The sequence below is a fragment of the Rhincodon typus genome, chromosome 21 (genome assembly GCF_021869965.1).
Source record: "Rhincodon typus isolate 14 chromosome 21, sRhiTyp1.1, whole genome shotgun sequence".
NCBI lineage: Eukaryota > Metazoa > Chordata > Chondrichthyes > Orectolobiformes > Rhincodontidae > Rhincodon > Rhincodon typus.
Window position 1 is genome coordinate 7,983,903 of NC_063352.1, and position 17,939 is coordinate 8,001,841.

At 37.6% G+C, this 17,939-nt stretch overlaps 1 protein-coding gene across 3 annotated transcripts in view; it reads right to left on the reverse strand.

Moving 5' to 3' along the window:
- Positions 1–314: 314 nt before the first annotated feature.
- The window catches only part of glyr1 (glyoxylate reductase 1 homolog (Arabidopsis)), a 36,929-nt gene continuing 19,304 nt past the window's right edge, over positions 315–17,939 (reverse strand). Inside the window, exons 7-14 of one of the 3 annotated variants that reach the window (XM_048609698.1) lie at positions 14,870–14,920; positions 12,228–12,301; positions 8,627–8,726; positions 7,436–7,546; positions 7,146–7,247; positions 4,164–4,326; positions 2,835–3,014; positions 315–785 (exon numbers count right to left, since the gene is read on the reverse strand). In XM_048609698.1, coding sequence (XP_048465655.1) covers positions 604–785; positions 2,835–3,014; positions 4,164–4,326; positions 7,146–7,247; positions 7,436–7,546; positions 8,627–8,726; positions 12,228–12,301; positions 14,870–14,920 — 963 coding nt within the window. In that variant the 3' untranslated portion in view covers positions 315–603. The remainder of the gene's footprint in view (positions 786–2,834; positions 3,015–4,163; positions 4,327–7,145; positions 7,248–7,435; positions 7,547–8,626; positions 8,727–12,227; positions 12,302–14,869; positions 14,921–17,939) is intronic. The other 2 variants (XM_020523418.2, XM_020523419.2) reach the window with 2 other exon arrangements.

Here is a 17,939-nt window from a genome sequence, read left to right on the forward strand (position 1 = left end):
TTTAACCCTTCAATTACTAAATGATAAATAAATTGAAAGGAAGAGTAAGGGCAATCTTAAAGACAACTTTTCATAAAGAGCACAATAATTGAGCTTGAACAATGAAAAATAACTGACAAAGAACTAACTTTGCCTCCAAGTTCTGCAATATTAAATATGATGGATTAAAATGTCAACTCTGACTGCATAAGAAAAGCCAGGATAAACTACCAATCTAAGGAAAGAAAAAAGTTCATTTTGATGTGCAAAGTAGTTTATCATAAAACTAAGCAATAGTAAACATACAGTTTAAAATATTAAAGATATTGCAAGGACCAAATAGCAGAAGATTAGAAGCTGAGAAATTGTGAGCACAGATATGCTAACGTTTAAAGAAAAACTCCACAATTTTTGTTTTAGAATTGCAGTTAGGAATAAATAGAAAGTCCTGTGCTGACTACTGTGAACATCATTCCAGTCTCACACTTAGTATCCCACCAATGAAACTCGAGGGATACTTTTCTTTGAGTGCCACCATTTGACCCCGATCTATTGAATTGTTCAGTATGGTAAATAGGTAGCCTATGTCATGCCATTTATTCATGGAACCAGTCTAATGTTTCTTTATTTGAAAATTTGATTTGTAAACAAACACTGGGGCAGAACATGTCGAGAACTTACTTCATTGGCTGCAGCCGCCATTGGAGTTGAATGATTGACAGAATCACCCATAGCAATAGCTAACCTGAGGTCCTTTTGTATGTGTTTCAACAAGAAGTCAGGCTTGAAGTTTCCCTGCAAAATATCTGATGAAAGAATTGCGATACAGTCAATGGGTTTGTTGGTCATTTACTATTACATATAATAAATCTTTGAACATAGTTATGCAAAAACTTTAGATTAAGCAAGGTTAAAGTTCACTTATCTGTAAAATACACAGTTACAATTTCAAAAGTAACTGATTTAATAGGCATGATATGCAAACAACTAACTTCCAGATTCACCTTCGTTCTTACAACCAGCCAAAAATCTGGGTCCAGTTTGGCTGTGGCACAACCATGTAGTATTCTAGTCCACCATATAGTAAAATCCAATTCTATTCCACTGGCATGAATAATTACTGTCTGTCCAAAATCAAAGCCCAAAAGTGATCTTCAGGTCTGTTTCATGCAGTTGTGCAAGCAATCCTTTGTGGTTTGCAGACACTGCATCAACCTGTGCTCCAGTTTTCCATGTTTCAAGTGAGGTGGAGGGACCATTTCTGTTCAGAAATTCTACAGAGAGTAACTTGTTCCACAAGCTTCACTGACAATTTTTCATTCACTTACAGGAGCTTTAGATTATCTTTGAGCTTAAATCTTGTATGTCAATAATCACAACCCCTGGTGAAAACCCATAATTTGAACTTTGTAGGCATAAATACAACCAATTTGGATTACTAAATACATATCTCCAAAGGAGTCATTTGTCCAGTGCACAAACTCTTCCAGCTTTCAAAGCCTTGCACTTGCAGATTCTCAACCAAACACTTTTCAAACCATACATAGCTTTATAGTATCCAAAAGAAAGCTCAGAGGAAACTTGAATATTTACTGCTTTGTGTTTTTATCTAGGGCTATTTTAGGGCCCAATTTACAAAATTATTTCATGTGCTCAATAATGCAGGCCTATAAACTGAAAGATTAGTGTCTAATATCACAGCTTCTAAAGCTTGTTCATGAATTGGTGGCATAGTGGAGAGTGAAGGTTATCTAAGCGTACAAAGAGATCTTGATCAGATAGGCAGTGGCTAAGAAGTGGCTCATAGAGTTTAATTTAGATAAATGCAAGGTGTTGCATTTTGATAAGGCAAACCAGGGCCGGACTTAAATAGTTAATGTTAGGACCCAGGGACTGTTGATAAACAGAGGGATCCAGCAGTACAGTTTAACAGTTCCTTGAAAGCAGGGGTGGTGAAGGTGGCATTTGGCACGCTTGCCATCATTAGTCAGAGCATTGAGTATAGGAGTTGGGACATCATGCTGTTGCTGTACAAGACATTGGGTGAGGCCACATGTGGCATACTCCATAAAATTCTGGTCACCCTGGTATCAGAAGGATGTTGCTAGGACTGGAGGGTTTGAATTATAAGGAGAGTTTGGATAGGCTGGGACTTTTCCCTGAAGCATCGGAGGCTGAGGGGCGACCTTATTGAGGTTTATAAAATTATGACGGGCATAGATAAGGTGAATAGCCAAGGACTTTTTCCAAGGGTGGGGGAGTTCAAAATAGGGGACATAAGTTTAAGGTGAGAGGGGAAAGATTTAAAAGGGCTCTGAGGGGCAACTTTTTCATACAGAGGGTGGTGCATGTATGGAATGAGCTACTGGAGGAAGTGGTAAAGGCAGGTACAGTTACAACATTTAAAAGACATTTGGACAGGCACTTGAATAGGAAAGGTTTAGAGGCATGCACAAGTTGGACTGAAGGGTCTGTTTCCTTGCTGTATGACTGTGACTCTAAATAGGCCAGTATAAAAATATTGCATAAAACACAGTCTTGTATTAAAACCAATACGAATTCCCAATTGGCTTTCAGTAACAGCACCGCACCTGGATTTTGACTGTAAATTAAACTGTTTTATTTAATATGGATTTAGTTACATTTCTGACGAAGAGAATCCCTTCACTCTGTTTTTCCCTTTACAGATGCTGCCAGACCTGCTGAGCTTTTCCAGCAACTTTGTTTTTGTTCCTGATTTATAGCATCCGCAGTCCTTCCAGTGTTTTTATTTTGAACAGCATCCCTTGCCTGAACTAATTCTCTCTTCGACCAACATCTACGCCCCCTCAAAGATAAATAGAAAAGTTAGTTACTTTGGCACTTCTGATCCAAAAACGAACTTGCCAAAGGTCCCTGACTCAAGATGTAAAGCAATACTTCTTGCGATTGACTTGCTATTTTAGCCAACGTGAATCCTTCTGCTAGAGAAGCCATGAAACTGCCGAGGATCATATTTACAATCAGCATCATCTTTGAAGCATTGCCCACCTCACCTGAAAAGGAAACAATAGTTTTAAACTCGTTCAATCGTGTGCTTTACTTAGTCCTGAAAGCAGAACTTGTGCATAAAAAACAATCTTACACGACATCTGAGACTACCAGACAGCCTAAACCACACCCTCAATTATAAGCAAAAGTTGCTGTAAGTAGTCAGGTTGACAGTAACTGCATTGACGTGAAGAGTTAATAATCAAGTCAAGTTTTGTTAAAGGGTCATAAACCTGAAATGTTCGGAGAGAGCAAGAGCTGCAGATGCTGGAATCAGAGTCAATACAGTGTGGAGCTGGAGGAACACAGCAGGTCAGGCAGCATCAAAGGAGCAGAACAGTCGACATTTCGGGTTTACACCCTTCGTCAGGGCCTGAAATATTAACTGTTTCTTTGCAGATGTTGCCCGATCTACTGAGTATTTCTAGCCCTTTCTGCTTTTATTTCAGATTTCCAGCATTTGTGCTACTTTGCCCTCAGACAAATTAGTTACACAAATTGAGCACTAGCAGGATGAGATGTTTGTTTTTGTAAAACAAAGTCTCCCCATTAGGGATGTCTTCCAAAAAAAAAAAGGACAAAGCTACTCATTCTTCAGGTTAATTTTCATCTAAAGCAGTTTAAAGGCGAACAGTAAATACTGGTGTTATTTCATAGCATATGGAAAAAATGAGCAAGGTTGATAAGGTTAAGGGGTAAACAGACAATCTTTTAAGACAGAACATTTCATTGATCAGATCATTTTACTTCTACAACTTCTCCACTCAGGGCTAAATTTCAAGCTCAGTCACTTTTATCCAGTTCTAATAGTTAGTTCCGCAGCTTACACAATATGGAAAATTTACATGAAATTAGTAAGATGAAAAAGAATTGTTGTTAATGAATTTTAAAAAGTGAAGCGACCAATAGATTTCTTCAAATAACATTCTGTACCAAAAAGAGCTATGTTATTGAGGAACACTTGGTTTGCCAGTTGATACTCAAAATTTTTAATTCTTGTTGCTTGGGCTCGAGATTGGAGAATCATATCTAACCCAGGAAAAACGTATTCAAAGATGTTGAGCTTGACAGAACCTAAAACAATTCCATCAAGATGATTCAAAAACAGAGCTTAAGGGAGAAATAATTTGAGGATTATGTAAACATTGACCTACCCAAATAGAATGACTTCTTCCCCATGGCCTGAAAACAGCTGCTACATTCGTCAAATAAAGCTTTATCTCCAGCAGCAAGGATCACCAGCATTCCATTTTCTGAAAGCTGCCGATTGCCAGAGACTGGTGCTTCAAGAAACCGACCCCCTCTGGAAGTGATCACCTGAGCAATGGACAAACAATTACAGGTCAGTCCTGGCTCCTATGGAGTCTGTTAAATTAAAAGTAGATCCCAGAAAGGTCCACAAACTTTAGTCTTAAAGAAGCACCGGCACAGGGGTGGAATCAAAGAATTGGGTCATGGAACTAAAGCATCCATTGGAATGTTAGATCATACTTTAAGTCAGGAAAACATTTAAACATCACTCATGACATCTAAGGCAACTGTACGTGAGAGTTTTGAACCACAGTCAACCAGATCCATTTCATCTTTTACAGAATAATCCCTGCTGTGATAACTTTTGCATCATCACACCAATCATGACAAATTAGAATTAAATATTTTATAAGCTGTGGTCAAAAATTCATATACTCTCACAGTCATCAAGCATATCACATAATATTCCAAGAATGGATGACAACAGTACATTTTATCAACTGCAAATCTCAAAGTACAATTAGTATCTCACCCTTTCAATACTACCTTTAAGCAATGACCATACCATGCACTCTCAGTAAGGGCAATGTTCAGAAAAGACAACTGCAACTGATATTTACCCTCCATAAAGTCATTTTTTTTTGCATTTGTACTCCATCTCAGCTAAGTCAGTATTCATCAGGCCAAATTTGGAATATTCACTTTTGGAATGGCTCAGCTGTGATACATTTGCCCGATGAGCCATGTGGGAAGGCATCTTCCTACATCTTCCACACAACGCTTTGTTGCAAGAGAATGAACAAACAAAAATGTAAAAACAAAATCAAACCAAACTAGAAGTTAGGAATGGGAACACAAGGCCTATCTGAGGATTGATTGATTGATTGATTAATTTATTGTCAAGGGTACTGAAATACAGTGAAAAGCTTTGTTTACGAGCAGTACAGGCAAATCACAGCAAGCAAAGGATGCACAGATGAAAAAGACTTAGAGGCACGAGGCATACAGGTTACATTATTTGAGGCTAGAGTCCATTCAACAGTCTGATAACGGCCAGAAGGAAGCTGTTCCTGAACTGCTTGTGCAGGTGTTCAGGCTTCTGTATCTTCTGCCTGACGGAAGGGTTTGTAGGAGATCATTACCGGGATGCGATGGGTCTTTGATGATGTTCGCTACCTTTTCGCAGCTGCAAGCCATGTAAATGGAGTCCATGGATGGAAGGTTGGCTTCCGTGATGGTCTGGGCCGTGCACACCACTTTCTGTAGTTTCTTACGGTTCTGGGCAGAGCAGTTCCATACCAGGCCGTTATGCACCCAGATAGTATGCTTTCAATGGTGCATCTGTAGAAGTTGGTGAGGGAGCTTATGAACATGCCAGATTTCCTGAGCTGCCTGAGGAAGAGGAGACATTGTTGTGCCTTCTGGAGGGTCGCATTTGTGTGGGAAATCAAGGACAGGTCGCTGGTTATCGTCATGCCGAGGAACTTGATGCTCTTCAGTCTCTCAACCTCAGTTCTGTTGATGTGGGGTGTGGCGGGGGGGAGGTGGTGTTCTCCTCCTTTCTGAAGTTGATGATCAGTTCTTTAGTTTTGCTGACGTTGAGACAGATTGCACCACATCACTAAGCCTTCTATCTGCCTTCTATAATTTGACTCATCGTTGTTAGATATCCGTCCCACTATGGTGGTGTTGTCAGCGAACTTGTAGATGGCGTTCGTTTCGAATTTGACAACACAGTCATAGATGTACAAGGAGTACAGTAGGGGACTGAGGATGCATCCTTGGGGGGCTCCAGTGTTGACTGTTATTGTGGAGGAGGTGCAGTTACCTATTCTCACTGATTGTGGCCTGTAGGTCAGAAAGCTGAGGATCCAGTTGCAGAGGGCAGAGCCCAGACCAAGGTCACACAGTTTTGAGATCAGTCTGGGGGGGATAATGGTGTTGAAGGTGGAGCTGTAGTCACGAACAGGAGTCTGATTTTGGTGCTTTTGTTGTCCAGATGTTCCAGGGATGAGTGCAGGACTTCGGATATGGCCTCTTCTGTAGACCTGTTATGTCGGTAGGCAAATTGCAGGGGATTGAGGCAGGCTGGGAGACTGGAGTTGATCAGAAAAATCAGAACCAAGAATCAGAAAGCCAAAAGTGGCTAGAAGACATCGTGCTCGAAACATTATGTGCTATCAGGGAACAACATATAAGAAACTGAAAATTCTAGAGAGATAGAATGCACTTCTTGTATTTGGTTCACCAAAGAAATTACTTCAGATGAATCTCCTTCCACAATTCTCTGTCTGAAAGGAGATTCTTGGAAGTTATGCATCAAGCTAGAAATAAGGACATGACTTAAACTAAAACAGAAGCTAGGGAGAGGAGACAGGCCCAGAATATACCTCAGTCAACAGGGTTTAAAACTCACGCTGGTGCCATTATTTTGATGCGCACATTAGTTATTTAACTAACCAGTACCCCTTCAGACAAATTGATGAAGCAAAGTATCACACGTGAGGTAAAAACAGGACAGATAACAACTGTAAGAAAGCTGCAAGTAGAATCTACATTTCAGAATGAAGTTTACTATTGCTGATTTATAGGGCTTCTCATTTAATTCAAAGCAACCTCGGCTTAGGACCAGATGAGCCAGTCATCTTCAATGCCGCTAAGCAATCTTTGGACTGTGAAAAAGTACTAATTTGTAGAAGTTACTTCAAATATTATATTAATTAATTTTCTTCACATTTGCAAAATGACTACATTTTCTTGAGTATCTCTATTAAATCAATATATATATATCAAATATCTGGAGTATGCAGGTGTTTAAGTTCATGCAGCTGAACTAAAGATTGGTACATGCTGAATCTTATGGTTTGTAAGAAGTCTGGTCATACCTGTGAGATTTCTGTGGACGTCTCAGGATCCACTGTGGACATGTCAACATAACACTTGCCTGGTCGAATCCCTTGCAGTACCCCACTGGGACCCAGAACCAGCTGAAAGCACAAAGTAAACTTGCTGCAAATACAGATTGTTAGTTTCTTCTTTAAAAAAAGATGAGTGTCATGTTGATGTGTTAGCATTCCTCTCCGTAAAATTAAATGGTATTTACAAAGAAAATCAAGGTATTGATCATCAGGATTCTTTGCTGCTCAGTCAAAAAACATTAAAAAAACGTACTTACGTCTTTAGCTGCCTTTGGGTCAGAAATGCAGGAGAGTGTGATATCACACATAGAAACCACCTCTGCTGGAGTACGTCCTAAACGTGCCCCTTCCTGAAGAAAACGGTCGCACTGCCACAAAATTAAGAGGTATTTGATAAATTTTCACTTCAAAAGGAAATCACTTACATATATTCATTTCAGAAAGGTACTTTCAGAATATGAGTCTCTCACTAAAGTTCTGGGTTACAGAGTTACTTGGATGGGCTTAATACCTTTCTAATTTCAGCCTTAACGTCAGCTTTTGGAAGTGGACAAAGTCCTGCCAGAAATAAAACATTGAATGTCCTGAAAGAGGCATATGGCTGAAGATGCTTCATATCCAATTCATTGTTTTTGCCAGATAATCTCTATTTTACATAGGCAGTGATACTAGTGTTTCTCAGGCTGTTAGGACATCTTATGTGACTTATACTGGAGTTGAAATTTTAACTGTCTTTCTCTCTCCACTGATGCTGCCAGACCTGCTGAATTTCTGCAGTAAACACAGCGTGGAGCTGGAGGAGCACAGCAGGCCAGGCAGCATCAGCGGAGCAGGAAAGCTGACGTTTCGGGTCGGGACCCTTCTTCAGACACGTTTTTTTTAAGCTTTCCTGCTCCGCTGATGCTGCCTGGCCTGCTATGTTTCTCCAGCTCCACACTGTGTTATCTCAGACTCCAGCATCGGCAGTTCTTACTATCTCCGAGTTTCTCCAGTATTTTGTTTTTAGATTAGATCTCCAGAATGCATAGTACTCTGCTTTTATTTGAGAAAAGTAAAGACAAAGCCAGATGTACTTGGATTTCTATAACACCTTTCACAACGTCAGGACACCCAAAGTACTTTACAGGCAATGAAGTACTTTTAATGTGTAATTGCTGCTGAATATAGGAGAACCCAGCAGCCAACTTATGCAGCAAATGACACACAGACCAAAATAATCTATTTTCAGCAATATTCAATGGGAAAATTCTCCTGTTTTCTCTCAAAAATGCCATATGTTCAACAGAAGCAAAAAAAAAAAGTACCACCGACAATGCACTGAAGCATCCGTCCGAATTATGCAAAGTCTCCGAAGTGGGGGTTCAATCCATAATAACTTTGACAATGTGGCAAAGGTGACAACAACTGACGATGTGGACGCAAAATATAGAAGTTTTAAGGGGGCATACCTTTTCTCCTGTGCGATTCCACACTGTAACAGTGTGTCCCATTTTCAAGAGATTTGCAACTATTCCACTTCCCATTAAGCCTAGACCAAGAAATCCTATCCTGCAAAAACAGGAATCAAAATCTTTTATTACTCCCCTCTTAAAAAAAAAATCTGTTCAGTTGACAGAGATGGCTTTTAATTAAAATCTGATTCCGATAAAACATTTCTACTGGAAATGCAATGTGAACCTATTTCACAAAGTGGTTCAAAGAGCTGGCAACCTCATTCAACAGGTTGTTCAATGTATACTGTAAATGTAACTGGAAAGTAATTTCATAATTTAAAATGGCATAGAACAGAAACTATCAAAATAATTCACACAAAGGTTTGAAGGAGTATCATCACTGAAACAGATAGCTGCAAAATTAAGTGGAAGGTTTTTTTGATTTCCCTAAGTATGCAGTTTTCATCTGAGTTGATGAAGTAGAAAGAATTTGTTGCCTTGATTACTGAACCCAATACAAGGCATCTCAGCTATTGGCTACAAACACAGGATGTTTAAATGATCAAGTCACTTCAACCAAATGCTAATTCAGCAGCTCTTTCAACTTGGTTCCCCAGTATTAGATCAGCTTACACAAATATTCAGAAAAACAGAAAACAGGCAATATTGACATTGATTAATTCTCAGTTATTTAATCAGAGAACATTGATGAAGCCTCTCTAGGCTCTGGATTTGTTCACCATTTAATACTTTCACAATTACTACCTTGTAGTACAACTAAATTAAGCATTCAAGTAATCAGCATAAAGAACTACAATTTATAACTTAGACTTTGGTTCATAAATCTGTATAGCTTGCTTTCCAAGTAAAGCCTAAAATTAAAGCATTCTATTTAAAATCTACTCATTAAAGAGCTGGCTACTCCATACACATAAATATGTACAATTTACATTTTGTTGTAAATTGATTTGATAAGAAAAGCTGATCATTTGGTACTTTTACTCTAACTTCAGCGGCCAAATCCATTGAAAAATCAGCATTTAGCCCTTTCAGCTTAATGACTTACTAAATATGTTAAAAGTGAACTTACAAAGTTACTCATGTATGAAGACAGGAATGGGAATTGGTTCTTCAGTCCTTTCAGCTAGAACATCATGGTTCATCTATAGCTTAATCCCACTTGCCTGATTTTAACTTGTATCCCTTCGTCGTCTTATCTGACGAAGAACAAATCTCAAAAATTTGGCAAAGCATGCACCACTTTTTGGAGATGTTCCAGATTTGCACTATCCTTGGACTGGAAAAAGTGCCACTGAATTTTCCTCCAAAACAATTCAGTCCAATTTTTAAAAGATACCCCATTGTTTTCAATTCTCCAAAGAGGGGAAATTGTTTTTTTGCAAACAGATCATTTTTAATTAAACAAACACTGATTAGATCATCACTTGACTAGCTAAACTCAGAGGAATCCGAACCAAGCTTAAATTACTTGACCTCAATTTAAGCTATTATTATCTTTCATTTATTGCTGTCAATTTTATTTGTAAATAATGCAAATGGGCTTGGGTCAAATGTACTCTAAGGTCCATTTAGTCAACCTCAGGTTTATTTATCTATTGCACTAGTGACCTCAAGAAAATTCACCTAGGTTTTTCAGAGATGGCACATCTTTCACAAATCCACACCAACTCTGTTTGATCATCTTATAATTGTCCAAGTGCCCATTCACACCATCTCAGATGACAGATTTCAGGAAATTCCACATAACAGATGTTAAACCACCTTGCGTCATTACGTGGTTTCCCATTCTTTCTATTTGAGAGTAAGGGAATGGCATTTATAATGTTTGAAGTCAAAAAGCATGATTCTTGAATCAAGAGTAAATTACAACTAAAATTCATGATTTAGTCATTTACTGATTACACCATCTACCTCTTTCCAAAACTCTGGGATTGATTAGACATCTATCCATCCTAAGTTCTTGATTTTCTCCAATTAAAATACCTTTTACATGTATTAAGCTCACTGTATCCTACTCCCCCAACCCAACACTTTCTTAAAAAACAGTACCCTTATATTCCTGGTATTTTGTCAACAGGTACATAATCAACCATAACTTGTGAACTGATGCTCAATTTGAGACTCACTACAGCCATGTGGCTCCAGACCTGGTTACAACACTGGACCAAGCATGGATAAGTTCTGAATGGTGCTACCATTAACATCAAGGCAGCATGTGATTGAATGCAAGAGCAGGGGACCTTGGCAAAATTGAAATCAACAACAGCATATATAGACATATTTCTTGTGAAGGACAATCAACTTAGCCCCAACACATTTCTGCAGGAGATATTCAGGGTAGGCAACCACCTAGAGCTGCTTCATCAGTGACCATCTTCCATCATAAAGTCAGAAGTTAAGATACTAATGATTGTTGTGTCTCAGTACCATTTATGGCATCTCAGAAAAAGCATAAAGACCAGGTCAAAGCTATATGCTGACAGCCAGCAGCATCATCCATAACCTAAGAAGTTATTTAGTTGATGAATATGTCATTAGACAAAAGCAAATTTCATGGGATCACTGATTTTCTGTTTACTTTTAAAATCCAGCGATTTGTCCGTACCAGGATTTGAAGTTACACTTGGGAGTGACCACATCAATATACAAACTTAACGGACATATAATGCAAATTAGATTCTTTTGGTATTGCTGTATCGATAGAGGAAATGTCTTGTGGGCACAAATTCCCTGTAACTCCAAGTCCATAATCACTACCTAGCCAGAGATGTTCTTGTCTAATACAATATGACAAAACTGCAATGTGGCCATCTTCTGTTGAACATTTTAGCAATCAGTGAGAGAATTTTATTCACCCAAAATATTCAGTCACAGAAAATATAAAAGGAACATCAAAAGGAAGGTACAGGTTTTCAACCTTAAACAATAATTCCGGTAAATCTGGTTGCATCTGACTAAGGTTTGAATGGTATAAGTGGGCTGATTCTCAATTATTGCAACAAGTGGAAAGAAGATCAAATGTCAGACTGAATAAGCCACTAGTTAAACAGCAGCAAAGTTCAATACATTAAACTAGACTCAGCAACTGCAAGGAATCAAGTCCTGCGGTTGATTCATACTGTTTAACACACAATGAATTGTAATGAAAGCCCTAGAGGTAAACATATAAATCCAGAAGACTGGGAAGCCTTCTGCGGTCACAATTTTAGTTTTATGACCATTTTATGCAGAAGTGGTTAATTACTAGATATTTATTCTGATCAATGAAACACAACTCAATAGTACTGACGATCTGTACTCATTTTATTGGAAAAGCAATTGAGACACAACTGAACATAACTCCACCTGCAATTAAAAGCATCAATGAGGCTCTCTATCCCTCTCTTTCTAAGTATGATGCAGCTATTTTGCCAAAATGTGCGACTGGTTGTCAAATCAAGTATTTGCAGATCCTTTCAATAAAGCAGACTTTCAGCAATTATGTTTCGGTAATTTGTGACTTCACCCTTTACTTTGGGCACGTTTGACTTTAGGAAATAATTTTGTCAAACAGATGATGATATTTTAGATTGTTTAAACATTTTCAAACCCTTACCTTTTGTCTGTCGGAGTCACACTACCATTGGTTGCTGTACTGTCAGCTGCCTGAATGGATGTTGACTCTGCTTCCTGTGGAGATTAAATGAAAATAGCTCACTAACTTTCCAAGGTGACATTTCAACCAGGAACCCTTAAAAGGATCACCTTCACCAATTCCATATTTTAAGTGTAACCATACGACTACTGGGATAAATTTTGGATAACAATAATACATGTGTACATACACAGCATTGCTACAAACTGAATACATAGTGCAAAGTGTGCTATTATCACTATGCACATTTTTACACTGATATGAATGCTACATTAGGAATGATGACACTTAATTAGTTCCTTTAAGGTCAGAATTACCAACATTCTCCACTCAGTTTCAAGTTAGCAAATTTAACAGAATACCTATATCCAGAGTTCAGCAAAGGATAACAGTTCCTGAAGCAATGCTGAATCAGGGTTAATTCCGCCTTACTGCCTGTTTTGCTCTAGCACCAACTTCTTTATTGTAGAATGAACGTTTCATAAAGCCACCTTCTCACATGTACATAAAACAGAGAATGAAAGGTTTGTGCATTGCCTGCCATCACACTACAGCATGTACTGATTTTGAGATAATAAAGCAGATATTAGTTACAGTGTCAAAAGGATTATTTTATTCTGAAACTAAGACCTTGTTTCCCTATTTTAAAACATAATCAACAACTATTTCTGCAAATGTACTTTCCTTGCTATTAATACATCTACTTTTGTGATGAATTGTTGGTCAAATAAAACAGGCTGGAAATCTGGTTTATTTCTGGAATAAATGCAAAGTCATATAAATCTGTTATGTACATATAAAAGGTCTCTATATTGAAACAAAAAATGCAGCAATTGTAAATAGAGTTCCTGCACCATTCCCAAGCCCAGGAGGATCAGAAGTGACACCGAATTCCCAGACAAATGCTGAGTTTAAGTCACTTTAACTGAAAGAGAAGAAGTCATACTATGGTCATACTGCGTAGGAGGCATCAGGTGCAAGGATAAATTATGTTGTAATCTAGAGGAACAAACTAATTCCAATCTAGACAAGAAGACAAGCTTAAAATGAAAAGGAAGCTCAAGTTCAGAAGCACCAGCAGTGGGATGTGGAATAAATATGAGACACGCCTATTTGAAGACAAAATGCATGAAAAGAAAATTGCTCAAGCATAAGGTGGGAAAACAACACAATCCAAAATTTACATCCAAGATTCCTCATTAAGTGCAATTAGGGATGTGCAATAAATGCTGATTGGCCAGTGACACCCATATCCCATAAACTAACATTTTAAAAGAAGTGATTGAGATGGAAAGTTGTCTCGGAGGATGGTAACATAGTAAATGTGACATTTCTTTTCAAAAAAGATGAAAATTATAGGCTGTGATCATACTTTGGTTGCCTATAAACCACAAAGCACAAAAAGAAACACGAGTCAGATCAAGAAGAGTCGAGGTGGATTTCTAAAAGACAGGCTGTATTTGATTAACCCAAAAGAACATTATAAAACTAACAAATGAAAAAAAATGATTTATGCTTTCCAAAAATTGTTTTGTAAGGCATCATACAGAAATTCATGGTAAAGAGAATGGTGCATTATGACAATCAGCTAGAGATTATTGGTGGACAGAAATACTGGGTAACAGTAAATGGCAGCTTCTCAACCTGAAACGGTGGAGCAATTGCTGTTTCAGGGTGACCAATGCTCACTTCTTAAAGATACTATATGCATCTATATGGATTCAGGAAATATCAAATTGTCATGATTGTATTTACTGTGAGAGCACAGATAACTTGGAAAAAAACGGTACTGGCAGATCCAGTTCCAACATAGAATAACTAACTGAATAACAGGAGAGAAAGGAAACATACCATTAGAACACAGAACACTGCAACACAGGAACAGGCCCTTTGGCCCACTATGTCTGTGATGAGAACAAATGCAAGACTTTAAATGCAATAGAGAATATAGGGATTCTGCTATTACCGGTCATTAAAAGTTAACAGTTGAGAAGACAGGGCCAGAAATAATGCAAATCCATGGTTTTGCATCCAGGGAAACAGAAGAAGTTGACGTGGAACATACAAGATATTCATCGGTGCACACTGAACTAATGTGTAAAATTGTGGTCATCACATGAGAAGGAAATGAAGGACAATGAAAAGTATACAGGATAGATTTGTGAAGCAGAAAAGTATACAGCATAGATTTGTGAACAGATCTGGAAAGTTAGTTATTTGCACTGGAGTTGAGAAGGCTCAAAATAAATTTTTGAGTTAGTCACAAGAATAATTTAAGGGGAACTCAAAAAATTATTGCAGTATTTAAATTGATTTTTATTAATACTAGAAATGAGAATTTCATTGTCACAAACCTTTGAAGTCCATTTTTTTACAAGGGGAAAATAGTTGCTTGACCAAGGAGAGTCATTAAAGTGAATGAAAGTTAATATGAGAACAAGATTAAACTGGGCAACTTATGCACTTGAAAAAAACACTTGGAAATGACATCCTTCTGCCTTATAATATTTTATGATTCTGCTTGGAAGGATGAGCAAGAGCTAACTCTAGTTATCTTATTCCAAAAGACAATTAAAAATGAAAAACGCAAACATATTACCAACCTCTTCTGCTGTTGTCTTCAGCTTTTGAATGATAGCAGAACATGACCCCGACTGTTAATGAATAAAAATGGAATTAATATTTTTGAACCACAGAAAGAAAATAACTTCTTTGGTGATAAGTACTTTAACTTCAACAGGCATTTACATGATACAATCTTATAAACATAGTGTTATCTGGTTATTATTTCAGGTGTCCACACGTTAAGTCGATATCTCAATTATTTTGGTGTCAGTTAAGATGCCTAATTAAAAAGAACATTTCTACAGAATCTCTAAAACTAGCCCCTCTATATATGAAAATAGAGACACACACACACACACACACACACACACACACACACACACACACACACACGAGGACAACAGCTATTGTAACCACCAAAAGCAAACATTTTCCTTGACCCCATCCTTCAAATTACCACTCACCCACTTCCAAATAAAATGTATTTCAATTATAGGATTAGAAAGTTAAAAGATTCTTTGTTGCCTAGTCACTCTGAAGTTTATACCAAATACAGAGGACCTAACAGCTTGGATCACACCATCCCACTGTCAATTTAATCTTCCGAGTTAAGAATGCATTAAGTTCATGTGACTAAATGCATTAAAATAGTGTTACAGAGAACAAGAATTCAAACTGAAGTGGCTTACACTGAACACTATATTAAAAAGTGCTAATATACATATAGTCAAGGTCACCCACTTAAAAAAAGAACTAAAGCAAACAACTACAGTTTCAAATGGAGCTTTTAAATGGTGGCCCTAATTAAAAAAACTTCTTTAATCAAATTTGATAAATTTCATTGGCCATTCAGTTACATACATAAATTGTGACCACTGCTTGGGTGTTAAGAATTAAGGATTTTTGAGGCCTACAGCCTCCCAAAATTTGTGCAAAAACAAAATATGATTTTCACCAATTTCCATTAGGTGACTGCTAAGTTTATAGTATAGATTTTAGAATTGATATGGTTAACAAATGAATATTTAAATCCATTCTCAAATATTATTCTTCCAAATAATATCCATTAAATTGTTCTGTTGTTTACTAATCAGGTCATAGATTATCTTAAATGGGCTAATGCCAGTTACAAAATTGTACGAAGAACACAGCACAAATTTGTTAAGCATTCCCCAGTGAACTTCATTGATTGGAAAAATACAGCCCTATTCATGTTTCTTGACCCATGATCTGATTTTGGAAATATTGCGTCTTCCCAAGTCTCATATTTATGTTTAATTTGCACCTTGTTATTATTGGTGCCATTCAACTTGCTTTTCCCAATAATCTGCCTCACTCTAAATGCCAAATCAAACACAAAAACTGGTTTTCAGTTATTTAAATACAAAAGCACTCGCCAGGCACTTTCCTTACCTTTTATGCAAAATTACTTTTGTAGATTACAAAGTAGTACCCCCATTCTATATTCAAAACCACAGTCCAGATGGGTCTCTGTTCAGTTGAATCTTTGAATATATAGAATGGGAAGGGGTGATTAACACATTGAACTGTTATTATAATTTAAAGTATCAATGTGCTATGCCCAAATATTGCTGTCATCACCAAATACAGGGCATGTTGATTTCAGGCACTAGATTATTGGTAATGGTAATGCTTTCCAAATGGATAAGAAAAACACCCCCGGGCACCCCGACATTTGCTAACAAGAAGTGGTCATCCTTGCAGAACACTTCAAAAGGGACAGCTAGAGTGCAATTTGCTCATTTGAGTTCTCAACCAAAGTGGTGGTACGAGAAGGCTCAGAATGAAAAGGGGAATATGCAATTGGAGGAGCTTCAGGCTTTTAAAAAGTGCTTTGCAAACTGAGTAATTTGGTCGTATTTTGTGTCACAAGACCAGCACACTTCATGCGAAACAATTATCACAACTAATAAATGTTCAGCAGCATCTGCTTCAAATGAAAACATTTCTCCCAGTTTTGACTTATACCTTCAAAGAATATTTCAATCCAGTGTTAGCAGCTGGTGGTGAAGCAAGAGCACTGAACTCAAAGAAAGCTTAGCTGAGAGATATAACAACTTCAGCAAGAGTCTGAACTCTGCCTGCAATGCATTGCGGCATTCTTTATTGGAAACTACTGTCATGGAGTCAGTTCTCATCAAGCAGCCAATCACATTAAAGAATTCTCACACAGCCAAGGAAATGAAAAACACGAAAATTAAGGCATGTTTTTAAAACTTTACATCAAGTATAAAAATAGCTACACAATAGGAAGGATGTGGAAGTTTTGGAGTGGGTACAAAAGTAGTTTACCAGGATGTTGCATGGAATAGATTGTATTAGTTGTCAGGAGAAGTTGGACAGACAGATTGTTTTTGCTCGAGCATCGGAAACTGAGGAGTGACCTGATACATAAAATTATGAGAGACAAGGATAGGGTGGATTGTTGGAGTCTTATTCCTGGGGAGGAAATGACAAATACTAGGGGGTGTAAGTTTAAGGTGAGGAGGCGGGGGCAGGGATATGTTTAAAGGAGATGTGCGGGGCACGTTTTTGGGTGCCTGGAACATGTTGCCAAAGGAGGTGGTAAAAACAGAAACGAGAGCAATGTTTAAGAGGCATTAGGACAGACAACACGAACAGTCAGTGAATAGATGGATATGGCTGTATACATGCAGATGGGATTAGTTTAGAATTGCAACATGGTCGGCACTGACTTGGTGGGCTGAAGGGCTTGCTCCTGTGTTGCGCTGTTCTTTTTATTTATGTATGTGAATATATACGTATAAAGTGAAGACAGAAATGGAAATATTTTGAAAAATTTTGGATATAATTTTTTGAAGTTTGTTTAAAAATAAAGTTCTGGTAATTAATCAAAAATGGAAATACTCAGCAACACTCCACTAATATGATGTAATGCTTGCCAGATTGCATCTCTTCTTGGGAAACAATTATTACTCAAATTACCATTAGAAATCCAAATACACCTGATTGTAAATGCTTTAACTTTTAAAATCTGGCTTCTAACCGCTGACAGGGGAAATCCTTGACAAATACGTTTCAGTGATTACTGACTCAAAAGTCCACAGCACAGTGTAATGGAACAAC